At 45.8% G+C, this 14,326-nt stretch overlaps 2 protein-coding genes across 10 annotated transcripts in view; one reads left to right on the top strand and one right to left on the bottom strand.

The window, feature by feature from the left end:
- Positions 1-14,326, top strand: part of LOC107999327 (TSC22 domain family protein 1-like) — a 266,961-nt gene that overhangs the window by 94,541 nt on the left and 158,094 nt on the right. The window lies entirely within an intron of this gene.
- The window catches only part of LOC108001538 (uncharacterized), a 39,774-nt gene continuing 29,125 nt past the window's right edge, over positions 3,678-14,326 (bottom strand). For all 6 annotated transcript variants that reach the window (XM_017062575.3, XM_017062576.3, XM_062077391.1 and 3 more), the window contains 6 exons: positions 12,728-12,966; positions 9,521-9,652; positions 9,052-9,159; positions 8,631-8,891; positions 8,221-8,479; positions 3,678-7,328 (listed from right to left, as the gene is read on the bottom strand). In XM_017062575.3, the coding sequence (XP_016918064.2) occupies positions 6,217-7,328; positions 8,221-8,479; positions 8,631-8,891; positions 9,052-9,159; positions 9,521-9,652; positions 12,728-12,966 (2,111 nt within the window). In that variant the 3' untranslated portion in view covers positions 3,678-6,216. The remainder of the gene's footprint in view (positions 7,329-8,220; positions 8,480-8,630; positions 8,892-9,051; positions 9,160-9,520; positions 9,653-12,727; positions 12,967-14,326) is intronic.

Genomic DNA, 14,326 nt, shown 5'->3' with positions numbered 1-14,326 from the left:
CACTCCCCCATTTTATTTCGCTCTCTTTCTCTTTCTCTCCATTCTCGCGCAACGAATAAAAATTAAATTCTGCCTTACCGTGGTCACTCGCCAATCGAGCAACCTTTGCGACCTGCCAATTATCTAACGCATAGAAAACGAATTCAAATCTTTGGTCCACGTACGTAGCTAAACATCGAGATTTTTAGTTCGAATGGAATTACTGAATTTTGTAAAAAGAGAGAGAAAGAGAGAGAGAGAAACGCGAAGCGATCAAGTATTTCGCTAGGCTAGTCGTAGGCGTCGATCTACCGATCCGGCGATTAAAGCGCATTTCGAACGGGGGGAAAAATGTCGGAGAACGAGGAGGAACGATCGAGCGGGAAGATTCGAGGAGGATCCTACCGGCGTGCGTTTCCAAGATACGCTTTTATGGCCAGCGTCTCCAATTTCACGTGCAATAACGAGACGCGGCGCGACTCACCGTATAAAGGGGCCTCGGACGAGGGCGGAAAAGCAGACGTATCGACGCGGTGGGCGTCGATGGTGGAACGAGCGATGATCGAGAGAGAGATCGGCGAGGAACGAGATCGGTGAACGATCGGGAGAAAGACGGGGGAAGATGATATACATGTAGAGGCAGGAGCGTGCCCTCGCCGTTTCTACGATTCCCACGCCCACCATTCCCGACCACGAGACCGCAGAACACCGCTCTAACCACCGACATTACGTCTGAAAAACCTTGCCGGCCGCCCGTTCCATCGTCATCGCGGTCGGGGGATCGTCAGACGTTCGACCCTTTCATTTTCCTTCCCGTTCCGTCCAAACGAATCGACAGCGTCTACTCGTATCTCTAAACTTGTGCGAATACAGAATCGATACGCTCCTGGTTCGGGACGTAGCTCGTGAATCGAACGTTACGAGTCCTTCGATTCTAAAAATCAATAATTTTCTTGATATCGAAAAGAGAGGGGGCGTATTACAGCTTAAGCGCGAGGATCTCGTTTGGGACTGCAAAAGTGTCGTGCAGATGGTTTTCTTTATCGTCTGGTAGCTGAATCATTTCGCTAAGCGGTGGAAAATTTTTCGTGTCGGGGAGACGTTCCCGGGGATGGTTAACGCGAGCTTATCCACTTTTCCACCCACTCGTTGTTCGCTCTTCTCGAGTTCCAGTACCTCGTCGTTGAAAATCGTGGTTAAATCGCCGACCCACTCGCCTCGAGAATCTGTCGATTGTCCACGATCAGAAATTAGCCTTTCAGTTCTCCCCAAGAGATTTACGGATAGGGATAATTACTCGATCTTCTTGCCATTCCACTTATTTTGAAGTAGAAAGAGGCGAGGAGGATAATATACGACTGTTTTATCTCGAGGAGATGAGGCGGTAATTTCCCAAATTTGTTTCCTCTTCTCGATGCTTCTAGCGAGCACTTTTTATCGATGCCAATCACCCGAATCTCTATGCTCGTTATATCGTATATAGGATAGGGAACGATAGCGTTATCGTTATCGCAATTATTCATCTTTCCAATGGAAATGTCTCGAAAAGGTTTCTTAGAAAGAGAGAGATGGAAAAGAAGCAAGAGTGTTTTTCGACGAAAGAAAAGCTCGGAGTGCACAGCTGAGTGCAAACGTATGCTGTCCTCCGATAATGCGACCGACCGTGACCGATCCGATAATCCGATGACACGCGTAATCATTTATTATTGCGTGGAGTTGCGACGAAAAGCGCGGGGCTCATAATAGAATCGTTCGAACGCGAGATAAAACGAGATGACACCGAGAAGAGAAGCAATCGAGTCGTGAAAATTATAAAATTCGTTTCTTCGATATCGATAGGAATAGAGGATACGATATTTCTTCCTTTTCTTTTTTTTTTTTTTTCGAGAAGCGAGCATCGAAATAAGGAAGAAATATAAATTGTATACCTTAAAAAGTCGTCGATGGTTCTATTCTTTTTGTCGATAATGAACTCTGTTGATCCTTTGAACGATTATGCATATCGAATATGTTCGACATATGTTTGGATAAATTCGTATTACGAAAATTCGTATGCATGTATCGATATGGATATAATACGGATAAAAGAATATGATAATATATGGCTAAAAATGATAGAAAATGTATATCATTTTAAAGAGATTTATATTTAAAATACTATTTTTCGCTTCGAATATCATAGAGTAATATGAAAATTTGATGCCGTAAAACTTGTAAAAATGTTGAAACTAGAGCGATCTCGTCGTGGAAATTGATATCGCGGTTGGTGGAATGATGGATAATTGTCGGTACGTTCGTCGGTTGCATCTAATAAATATTTAGCGTTTCATACGTGTTCGAGAGTTAGGCACGAATAACGGCGCGTGAGCCGCTCCTATTTGCTCGTGAACGAAGAGGACGAGCACGGAGCATGTACGCGGAGATGAGATGAACGTTGCCTTCTCACGGGACAACGTTTTCTTTGCTGGAAGCGATCCGAGGAATTAGCCGGCGACGAATACGTTCAACCAAGACATGGGCGTGTCTTCGAAGTGGCGGAATATAATTCCACGTTCCTTGGAGCCTAATCCAAATGTCCGTTCCAACGAATCGTACCGTTTCTTCGATTAGACGTCGATCGATGCGTCGCCCTTCTAATTACAGCGAGAGAAATCACAATCCTTCGTAGAATTTGTTGCGAGAACGAATTGATTTAGATTCGAACGAGGATTTCGATCGAGTATGACTCGCCATTTACGAAAAGCGAATCTACGTACAATCATAGACTCTGCGTCCAATGTATTTCTTATTCCATAATTCGAAGGTAAAAATCCCATTTTTTTCGGATTTTAAATGTATCACGATTAATTAATAAAGCTATTTAAAACTTTTAAAAATAAAATTCAACGTTCTTTTTAGAAAATTTTTCCGTAAACTGTGCATATTGTATAAATAACGAAATATATTATTCCAGTCTTCTTATGACATCATAAACAAGGATAGAAGACGATCGAAGAAAGATAGAGATAGAATAAAAATTATGAAATTAACGCCATCTCTAGGATGCCGCAGATGAAACATAAACAAAGTAAGTAAATAATAAGAAATGGATTAGAATCAATATAAGAATTGACCATGGTGCTCCATCTTTCGAGCGTTCTTAAAAGTATATCTTTGTATAGAAGTATATTCGATCGAGAGATGGCGCTAACGATTGCTTCTTATCTTATCTCTATCCTTCTTTTGCTATTTTCTATCCTTTTTTATATGTTTCAGCAGCGGCACTCTGGAGATGGCGCTGATTTCAACATTTTTTTTTTTACTTTCTCCCGTTACTCTTCTCGTCTATATTTATTCTACGAAATAATATACGTTCAAAAGATTCCATCCAATTATTATATGTAGTATAATAATATATATGCAATTTTAAAACGTTTACTTTTGTATTTCTATATGTATATTTTGGAATAGCATTCGAAAATTTTAACACAATCGCGACTTTTTTAAGGAAAGACGAAAAGATGAGAGGAGAGAGGAAAAAGATATAAAAACGTTTAATAAGATAATTATTAATTCAACGCATCACGCGATCGCTCGCATCGATCGACTGCTGGAAAAAAAAACTCTTCCGTCCATCGGTCCATATCGTCTTTTTAAAAACGGAAATCTGAAATCTTTGTCGATTGACACTTTTTCACGAAACGAAAAAAACGAATAGATGCTTTTGAAAACATTTATTTTTATTGCAGAATATAGATAATAATGCATTACTATTCTTACGTGTGATTCGTTTACATCACGCAGACGCGGCTCGGATACCGAAACGATTCTTCGTCTACGTAGTTTGAAGAAAGTCTCGGATCTGAAAAATCATAACGGAAATGAGGTGTAATCTATATACAAATACTAAATGTGTTAAATATCTACAAATCGGTATGCACGTATCTTGTATTTGTTCGAAAAACGAACGCAATTCTCGAGTACTGACAGAGTGCCGGTCAAAACGGAGAAAACGCTCTAAATGTCATCATTTTTTTTTTCCGCTTTTCTTCTTTCTTTTTCCATTTTTTTTTTTTTTTTTTACACTTATTCTTAACATTCTAGTTCCTTTCGAAAGGAACCTTGTTTATCTCGGCTCGAGAGCATTTTTCTCGATCATCGAAAACGAAACGAATGTTCTTTTTTTTCTTTTTTTTTTCTTTTAATTTTTTTAACTTAACAAAAAGCGATCGCGCATGACCTCGCGTGTTATGCAACTAAACAAATTTATTAGATTGTCGTTACTCAACGTCCCCGACGTTAAATTAAATCGTTTAAATTAAATGGTTGATTTCGGACAGGAATCAACACGATTTCTTACGATTTCGAGAAAGAAAAAGGATAAAGTAGAACGTGATAACAAATCGATTAAAAATACGCCCCCGTATTTACATATTTTTGCACTTCAGGCCATATTCCTTATCGGCTAACGAATAAAACAAAGACGATGCTCGATTTCGCATCGACGATTGAAACGCATTCGATATAACAAGTATCGCGCGTCGAGCATTGGCATTGAGCATGTTCATAATCTCATACACCAAATAATAACCTTAACTTAATTGCTCTACTATGTACACGTACGTTGGCTCGATGGCCAGAATCATCCTTCATGTACACCGAATTATATATATATATATATATTTTGTTGTGTGTATGTGTGTGTAATTAAGCGATCTATCAACGACGAGTTTACAGAAAAGTAAGTACTTGAGCTGTTCGCACGATCGAACGATCGTAATTTAAACAAGGGACAAATGCGATGCAATAAGATAAATCTAAATTTAAATCGTCTCCCTAATTCCCTATTTTTCGATCGAGTTTCTCCTTCGATCGCATCATCGATATTCGCACTTGCACCCTTCCCCCACCCCCCTCCCTCCCCCACGCGCACGAATTTACGTTTCTCGTATCGATAAAAAAACTAACTTAATACAATTGCTAACAATCGTGGAATAATAATAACGGTAGTAATAATAACAGTAATAATAATAATAATAATAATAATAATAATAATAATAAAAATAATAATAATAATAATAATGGTGAAGATCTCGTGGCGAACCGAAGTAAGAAGAGGAAATGGTTGCGCAACTCGAGTCACTTGGAAGAATCTCGGCATTGCTCGCTCGCAATTATCTCGCGCAAAGTGTCTCCGAGTATGGCAAATATGGCAAACGTTTGCGGTATATTCGTGCACACGCGTATATATATATGTATATATATATATATATATAGATGCACTCGTCATTTTCCAGCTCGCAATAGACCCGACGCATTTCCTCTGCCGATCATCGCGAACAAATTCGACATTCGATCGATCCTCTTTTCGCGTGTCGAGTGTAAATATAAATTCGGTGCAGAAGAGAGAGAGAGAGAGAGAGAGAAGAGAAACGAAACAAAAGAAAAAGAATCCACCGACGATTCGACGAAAACCGTGGCGAAAAGAGAAAAACGAGGACGGTTTCGTCTGGTCGGGCAATGCCACTTTTCAGCACGAGACTCGAGATTTCTCGGCGCGCGTACTCGCGTAGAAAAGTGGAAGATGAAGCCGGCCGATCGTCGTCGTATCATCACGGTGTTTTGCATATCGCGTATGCGCGTTTGTGCATGCGACGTACTCGAAATCGTATCTACTCTTTTCACCCGTGCATCGCGTGAACGGTGATAGCTTCTAATCTAAAAAAACTCGGGGAACGACGCGGTTTTTCGTAACGTAGATTACGAGCGTCGACCGCTCGTTATTGCACATACATAAATACGATAAAGAAGGGAGAAATACTCGCGCGATTTCCGCGTGACAATAAAACCCGTGGAAACGAACGAATTCGATCCCATCGCGAGATACGTAAGGTGCGGACGGACGATCGCCGTACAACGATTAAACGCGGCGGGACGAGTCGAGATTAATCATATATATATATATACATATGTATATACGTATATATCGCGGTGCGAATCGAGAGCGTTTATAAATTAAGATCGTATTTACAGGCGAGCGAGCGCGAGAGGACGCCTCGATCGAAGACGGGAGAGAGGAAAAAATGCACGATCGGAAATGACTCGCCGCTCTGACCGCGCGACGAGCGAGAGAGGAAACGCGGCGAGCGACGATGGACGGAGTCGGATTTCGGGCGAGGCGCGTGGGAACCGCGCTCGATTCGGGACGGCGCCGAATCTATCGATCTGTTCACGAATCGTAGATTCCCGGATTCCGGATCAGACGTACACCTCTCCCCTTTTACTGTTCGAGACGGGGGGCGTGGCCGATATCACGGTGGTCGCCGCCGCGCCCGTCGCCAACCCGCCCGAGAGGGACGCGTTCGTGCACGACACGCTGCTGATCTTCCTCGAGGCGTCCTGCCCGATCGCCTGGCGGTGACCCGGCGACGGTCTGCAGAGGTCGTGGCCGATGCTGTTGGTCCTCGGTCTGGCCTCCGCCCCCCTGGGCAGCACGCGCGCCACCAGGCCGTCCACCACGTTGGGCGGCTCCGCGTGGCCGCTCGAAACCGAGGCGGCCCGACTCTCCCTCGGTTGAAGGCCCGGCGACTGCGGCAGCGACATACTCCTGTCCTCCCTGCACTGGACCAGCGGCGGGCCCGGCAGCGAGGCGGACCGCCTCCCGCGCGGGTCCACCTTGGCCGCGTCTTGCGCGGTCGCCACCACGTAACTCAGCTTCTCCGGGTTCATCAGGATGGGCGAGCGGTCGTTGTAACTGTCGAAGGTCGGCGAGCTGCCGTTGCTGCCCGCCTGGCTCCCGCTCTCCCCGATCAGGGGCGTGCTTCTGTCCTGGTTCATCAGCGGCGTGGACCGTTCCTCCTGGCCGGTGATGCTGCCGCTCCTGCTGCTCCCGCTGCCCGACCCCTCCTCCTCGCTGCTGTTCACCTCGGTCAGGGTGGCCTGGTGGGACGGCGCGTTGGCTTGGTTCGTCGACTTGATCATGGACGCGGAGGTGGTGGTCACCAGGCCCAGCTGCGTCAGTTGGGACACGGTGACGGGCGTGAGGGTGACGGGCGCCACGAGGCCGGCGCTCGTCAACGTCGGCGAGAGGACCGCCTGCGCCAGCGCCGCCGCACCCGACTTCCCCGTCACCGGCGTCCCCTCCGCCTCCTGTATGGGGGAGAGCACCACCTGGACCACGGGCAGATCGGTCGGGTAGTGACCGTTGGCCGGTATCACCCCGACCACGCCCGCCCCGATGTTGGCCGCGTTCGTCGCCGACAGCGCCAATCTCTGCTCCCGATCCACCACCTCCTTCGTCACGTCCGGCGTCGGTATGCGGGGTCGGTTCTTCAGCGAGACCGGCACCGTGTTCAGCTTCGTCATCGTACCTGGGCAACAAGGGAATAATCAGCGATGCTCGAATCGTTTTCTTTTTCGTTCCTCTTCTTATTCAACTGGAGAGAAAACCCGCGAAATGGGTGGCCCGGAACTTGGCCCCCTCTTTCTTCCATCTCGCTAATTTTTCTCCCCTTCCCTCCCTCGCGCTCGCGAGAACGAAAGGCAAGGAGAAAGAGGCGCAAGGTCTCAGCAAAGTTTTTTTTCGATACGTCGCAATCGCGGAAATTGTTCTGATTACACAAGGTTACGCGTTGCATAATCGCGCGCGTGCACGCACGATCGGAAAGCTTGGAACGTTCGCGAGACTTTCGTCGAAAGTTTTTTTTTCCTTTTCTTTTTTTTTCGCGACACCGATTGGAACGCGCCTGAGCTATTCCAAGCTTAGGAAATATCCGTTATCGATTTCGATATCCGTTAACGCGATCGTTTTATTCCTCTGTTTCTTTCTTTTTTCTTTTTCTTTTTCTTTTTTTCCCCCCTATTCTCGACAATTCCTTCGATCGACCACGCATCGAAGAATTTTGTCTTTTTTTTTTTTTTTGTTTTCCGTTTCTTTCGAACCATCTCACACGGAGAATAGCGCAAAATAGCTCGAACCACCGATAGTAAACGTTAATTCATTCGAGTTACAGATCCTGTTAACACGCGTACGTACGAGTGTTACGTAAGGTTGCATCATTACCGTTTAAATAGCATCGAAATCGATCATCGATCGTCGTTACAATGAACGTTATTTCAAAACTGACTCCTGTTGATCGTACGATCGCGAATAATCGCGTTTTAATCGCGTTCACCCGCAATATTTTTCTCTTCTTATATTTTCCCTTTTTTTTTTTATTCGATTATTTTTATCTGATTGGACCAAGGGGAGGGAACACTTGCCTTGTCGACCCATTCTTTGACTTCGAATACTTTTCCTCCCCACCAGCCGATCGTACAGGGACATCTTGAGATTCGGATTGTTGGTCTGTGGTAAACCTCCGGTTTCGGGGCTGCTGTAAACGCTGTTGTGACGATTTCTAGAGAAGAAACCGCCGCCGCTGCTGTACGTGGTCGAGGAGCTACGAACGGAGCCCATCCTGGTGATTTGTCTTTGCAGCCAATTTTTCCTTCTCTCGACTAACGGTGTGTCGACGCTCTCCTACCAATGGGAAGAAAAAGATAATAACAAACGTAATGGCGATAATAAAATTTTGCCCAAACTTTTCGACTTTTCTCGAAAGGGAGGAAGGGAAAGAAAGGGAACGATGACGTGGAGGGTTTCGAGTTTGGTCGAGATGACGCGCACTTACGTAATCGGCGTACATGTCGTCCTGGTGGGTCTTGCGATGCTGAACGTGATTGTGAATCTGTGTGCCCAGCATCACGTTCGCGTACAGTGCATCGCTATCTTTCACCTTGTAATGCTCCGCGGAACCCTTTGGCTCCTCCCTTCGATACTGCTCGCTCGCCACCGTGTACGGTAGATCTTTGGGCACCACCTCGTCCCAATACTGATCTTTCAACAGCTCCGGATGCTCTTCGTGCATTTCGTCCACGATCATGTATCCCGCCTGTTAAGAAGAGCAAGAAGAAGAAAAAGAAGAAGAAGAAAAGAAAAATAAACGTAATCGGTCTTGCGACCCGATTTTCGAATTTCGATTTCATTCTTTGCCAACGTTTTCGAGATAAAGAGAGAGAGAGAGATAATCTGTTGGAAAAAGTGGTACCTACCTTGATGTGACGATCTATCAGCCAATTTAACTCGATATCGTCGTCGTCCTCGCCGAAAGGATTGATCAATACCTCGGCGACTTTCAACCATCCCACGTAAAAGCAAAACTGAAACGAAACGGAAAACGGTAGAGGAACGTCGTCGCGTTTCGCGCGTATCCAACTATGCGAAATATCGTTTAAAACTCGTCGTATGCCACGTAATATATGATGTATACGCGAAGTAATCTCCATCCACTTTTTCGTCGATTAATCAATTCAACCGTTCGAACGATCGAACGTGGATGAACGTAGATTAGCAAAAGCAAAACGAGCGAAAAACAAGGTTTTTCTTTTTTCTTTATACTTTAGGCTTCCATGAGACGTTCCAAACGAAAATCGATTCACCGTACGCGAAGAAACGATATTTCACACGGATACTTTTCAAGTGTGTCTTTTGTCTCTTTTCTCTTTTTTTTTCTTTTTTTACCTGCAAAGCCGTGAAAAATGGGAAATACATGTCAGGTTCCTCGTATTTGCCGCCTCCGACGTCGGTTCGCTCGATAAATTGTCTGCCGAGCAAGGCGGAGAAGAAATACGCGTACAACGATAGCGTGACCACCTAAAAAAAACGCAAATAAACGACGATCAAACTCGGCCGATCGTAACCGTTGAATGCCGTGACCCTAAAAACCACGTTATGTCGACGACTCTCGTAATTGGCAAAATAAAATTGTCATTAATTTCGCGATACAAAGAGGAGAATAAAAAATATAAACGACTTTCCATTACGATTCGTTAATTAAATTTACTCGGTACGAGATTGCGGATTGGACAAGTAAATTAAACGACAGAAATTTATAGACAAGCATCGCTTGGTTGCATCACTTTGTTCGATTCTTGGAACGTGTACACTTTCTGCGTACCCGAGGAAGAACGGATAAAACTGATCGACGAGCGAGAAACGAGTATCGTCCCGACGTTCCTTCGCATCGCTATAAATATCGCTTGTTTCAGAGCTACTTTCTTCCTTTATTTTCACAGTTTTATGAAACTCTACGCTCGATGAGAATTACACATTGTTCGCGCGGAGCCAACAGCCAAGATGGAAGGGTATTTAACGATGATCGTAAAGAAAATATCACGGAACGTTCCCGAGTACGCAGAAAAATCATCGGGCGCGATGATGATGAAACGGGCCGGCCGATCGCCGCCTCTATCCGAGACCACGAGATACCGCTCTGCTGAAACAAAGAGGTGAAACGTTCCCTTTGTTCTAACCATCGATGCGTAATCTCAAATCCAGATCCGTAGCGTTTTCCTCCTCATTTTCCATACACTTTTTTCCTCTCCAAACGCGAATACGTTGCACGCGTGTAAAAGTGACGCGTATATGAAACGCGCCAACGAACAGGTTCGAACGAAAGCGTATCAAGGTTATCAAGAGCGCGCTACCTTTCTCATCGAAGGCCACCAGGAAACGTTTACGGTTTATGCAAAGTCTTCTTACCGCTTGATAATAGCAACAAGGAGAAGAAGAAGAAGAAAAAGAAGAAGAAGCGATCGACGGTGTTATACGTTTAAGTCTCCGAGGAGAGAATTATTTCCTCCGTATCGATGACACGAGATTATCACGTCCTTGACCGTGCGTACCGCTTTCTTGAATCGCGCGTCTGCAAATATTTCAACGTATCCACGAGATCTCGGTGGAACTCTTCTCGTACAATTCTTTTCTTCCAAATTTTCGACTCGGCCAACACCGAGGAAAAGACGCAAAGAACTCGTGCTCGTCGCGGTTCCGTTTCGACACTAAACGAAAACGCTCGGGAGAAAAATAATTGCCGACCGAGTCTCTTTCTCTTCCCGAACGATGCTCTCCGCGTGCTCTCCTCCTCCTGCTTCCCGTTATTTTCGCTAATTCGAAGCAATCCCCTAATTCGAGCATTTATCTCCGCGGAATCTCCGTAATGAAACGTCCCCGGTTAGGGAATCACCGTGTCGGCTGTTTCCCTCGTCTCGCCACTCGACGCTTCATTTTCCAACTCGCGATCGCGATCGATAACGCCAAATTAGCCATCGAGTTTCACCACCTACGCATACGTATATAAATAGAATATACGAGAAGAAGAAATCCGTTTAACCGTAGGATCGATAATAATCTCGCGAAAGAGAGAATTTCCTCGACGACTTTTGCTCGACGACGTTGATCGCTGTAAATTTATTACGCTATCCTTTGTAATGTCCCACACAGATGACGCGATCTTGCTCGACGAACGAGTGTTTTTTTTTCTTTTTTCTTTTGCCCCCCCCCCCTCCCTTCTTTTCGCCGCGTAATCTCGACCGTGACTGACTCGAAGCCGCTCCAAGTCGCGGTTTTCGCGGATTCGAACGTTTATTATTAGCCATTCTTTTCGAGAATTCCTCCGGTGTCCAATAATTTATCGAGTCTGGACAAAGATCGTGTTCCAAGCATCGTCACGTACAACCGAGATTACGTGGCGAATAGCTGTTTAATACCGCGAAAATGATGGCGTCCGCGGCCGACAATTAGGGACGTTAGCTGATGAGCAATTAAACGTTGCACAATGCATACGTGCCGGCTAATTGCGAATGCGAAACATCTTTCCGAGAATGGATCCATTTTGTTGTTGCGCCGCGACGAATCGAGTCCTTCGAACTGAATAAACAGGCACAGGCACGTTGAGCGGTCGGAGGTGGAACGGAAGATCGATCCTGGCTCCTCCTAATTATTTCTCGAACCGGGGCTGGAACGAGGGACGGAACGATCTCTCGGGGCGGGACGAGCGAGGACCCCGACGATCGACGGCGACAGATTACGCATCCAGCAGCGTTTCGATCGATGATATCGGCGCGTTGCAACGAGGTGACGTACTTTCTAATGATCGAGGCTGCCTCGGCCGCCTCGGCTGGCTCGTTAACTCCGAACTGCCATGGAAACTGCTCAACCGTGGTCAAATCGAAATACACCGTTCGAAGAAACGGCCGTATTCCCTTAACGCCGAACGTGTCGAAGCGCGATTGTTCGTACTCTCGCGTGAAGATAAGCGTGGAACGAACGGTTGGAAGAGTCGGAAAGATACGGGAGAGATTGTCCATTGGAGAAAAAGTTTAGATTAGAGAGGGAAGGAGGGGGGAGGAGGGGGGAGGAGGGGGGGAAAACGTGGTTATTGTAAAGCTAACAACGGAATTGAGAGTTACGCAATCCCTACAAGAGTACGCTGTCAACGAGAGTATCAACGAGAGAGAGACGAGAGGCAGTAACGATGAGAATAGGCTCGGGATGAAGATGTCCGTTTAAAACACTCGGTATTTCTCAATGACGATAAACACCGTCATCGCAATTACCCGGCTTCTTAACGATATTTCTCAATGAGATTCGAAACGGAATGATCGAATCTTGACTTTGACTGCGATCCTCGTCAACGCGAGGAGGAAACTCTTTTTAAAACTCTATTGTTATTGAATTAGCGCCAAACGCATATACATACACACGCACGCACACACACACACACGTACGAATATGGGTTCGGAAACGACCGCTTTAGAAAAATTACCCGGCTATTCGTATCTGTCCGTATCTATCCGTGTTCGCGTCGAACACGCTATAACGTCGGAACGGAACGTTATTAACATTGACACTGGCTGTCGATTCGCCGTCCAATATCGCGATACTTGCCTGAGTGTAGACGAGGGGGACGCAAACGGTGTCGTAACCGATGAGCGCGCCAAGCCTCTTCCGGATGTCGCTCAACTCGACGAGAAGGGTTTGCACTACTTGGTCGCTGGTTATCAAGGCCTCCCTCCTCGCCCTGTTGATGATATTCGTCGCCCAGACGAGTGGCATCCAATATTTCGACATCGCGGCCTTCTTGTTCATCATTTCGAAGATCTTCTTCTCGGATTCCATCATCAGACCTGGAAACACCAACGAAACGTACGCTCATTTTCACTCCATTAAAACTTTCGAGCGTGAAAACGAAACTGTATCGAGGTAGAAACGTGGCACGAAGATCTGCCGCGAACTTTCACCGAACGTACGAGACACACGAAATGGTCGCTCGCCCATACCTCGATAACTCGACCGATAAATCCTACGAGTTTATGAGTTTACTTCTCTCTCTCTCTCTCTCTCTCTCTCTCCCCCTACTTTTCCCTGCTATATCCGTCCATATGTATTTAAGCATCGTATCCGTATAATCCGTTTGTTCGTTTACACGAATGCAGGCGAAACTTTGCAAACTCGTCGATCCGCATCGGTTGCTACGCGCATCGTTGTTTAATTATATATTCCGCGTTTCCAGGAATATATTTATTATACGTTACAATGCTTGTATGCAACTTTGACAGAATCACGCGAACCAATGTAATGTGATAAGTCGGGGATAATTCGTCGAATTCGCGTTCCGCACGGATGTTTAGGAGAAAAAGTTGAAGAAGAATTGTCGGGGAGTGGGGGCAGGCGACGAGCAACGCGTCGGAAAGAAAGGGCTCGTTATTTATCAACGTGATCGAGGAGTGACTCGATTATATAATTTCTCGTGTGGCTGGTTCACACATGACTCGTCCGTGTAAACACGAAACACGTGGAGAACGATGCACATTGCAAGGTAGCGCGAAAAGCGCGATCGAGAATACGCTATTAGTCAGCCGATAGATGAGCGCGTCGAATAACGAAGCGGCCATAACGGCGCAAAACGTAAGGCCATTGATTTCCGAATGAGAAGCAAACATCGGGGCTCGAGGAATGCCGAGTCGCAGCTTTCCGTTCGCGATTCGTTTGTTTATTACGTAACCTTTGCTCGATATTTCTAGAACGAAGCACAGCGACTGTGGCTGCAATTAGCGGGAAACGTTTACTCGCGAAATACACCTTCTCGACCAAATTTTCCTTCGACGATTTTCCACGGAGAGGCGCACAACCGGATAAGAATAGCGAATTATTCGCGCTTACACCGATTGCATCGATCGCCAACAACTGTAACTACGACCGTTCCCTTCGACGATCGACACCATCGTGCGTATCCCTGCGTATCGAAACGATCGTACGTATCGCGAAACGAAATCTGCGAAATCGAGAGATCGGTTCGAAGTACACCACGCGTCGTACACCGTGTCTAATATCTGTATTGTAATTAGCGAGTGACCTCGAAATCGATATGCCTTTTTAACGACGTGCAATAACGAATAATGAGGGAGAGAGAGAGAGAGAAAAGCATCGTGAGAAAACATCTTTCATAAATAACAGTCGATTTCACAAACTGTTACTTTTCCCTCC

This window comes from Apis cerana, linkage group LG7 (assembly GCF_029169275.1).
Source record: "Apis cerana isolate GH-2021 linkage group LG7, AcerK_1.0, whole genome shotgun sequence".
In the NCBI taxonomy this organism is placed as follows: Eukaryota; Metazoa; Arthropoda; class Insecta; order Hymenoptera; family Apidae; genus Apis; species Apis cerana.
This window is presented reverse-complemented; position numbering and strand designations above follow the sequence as displayed.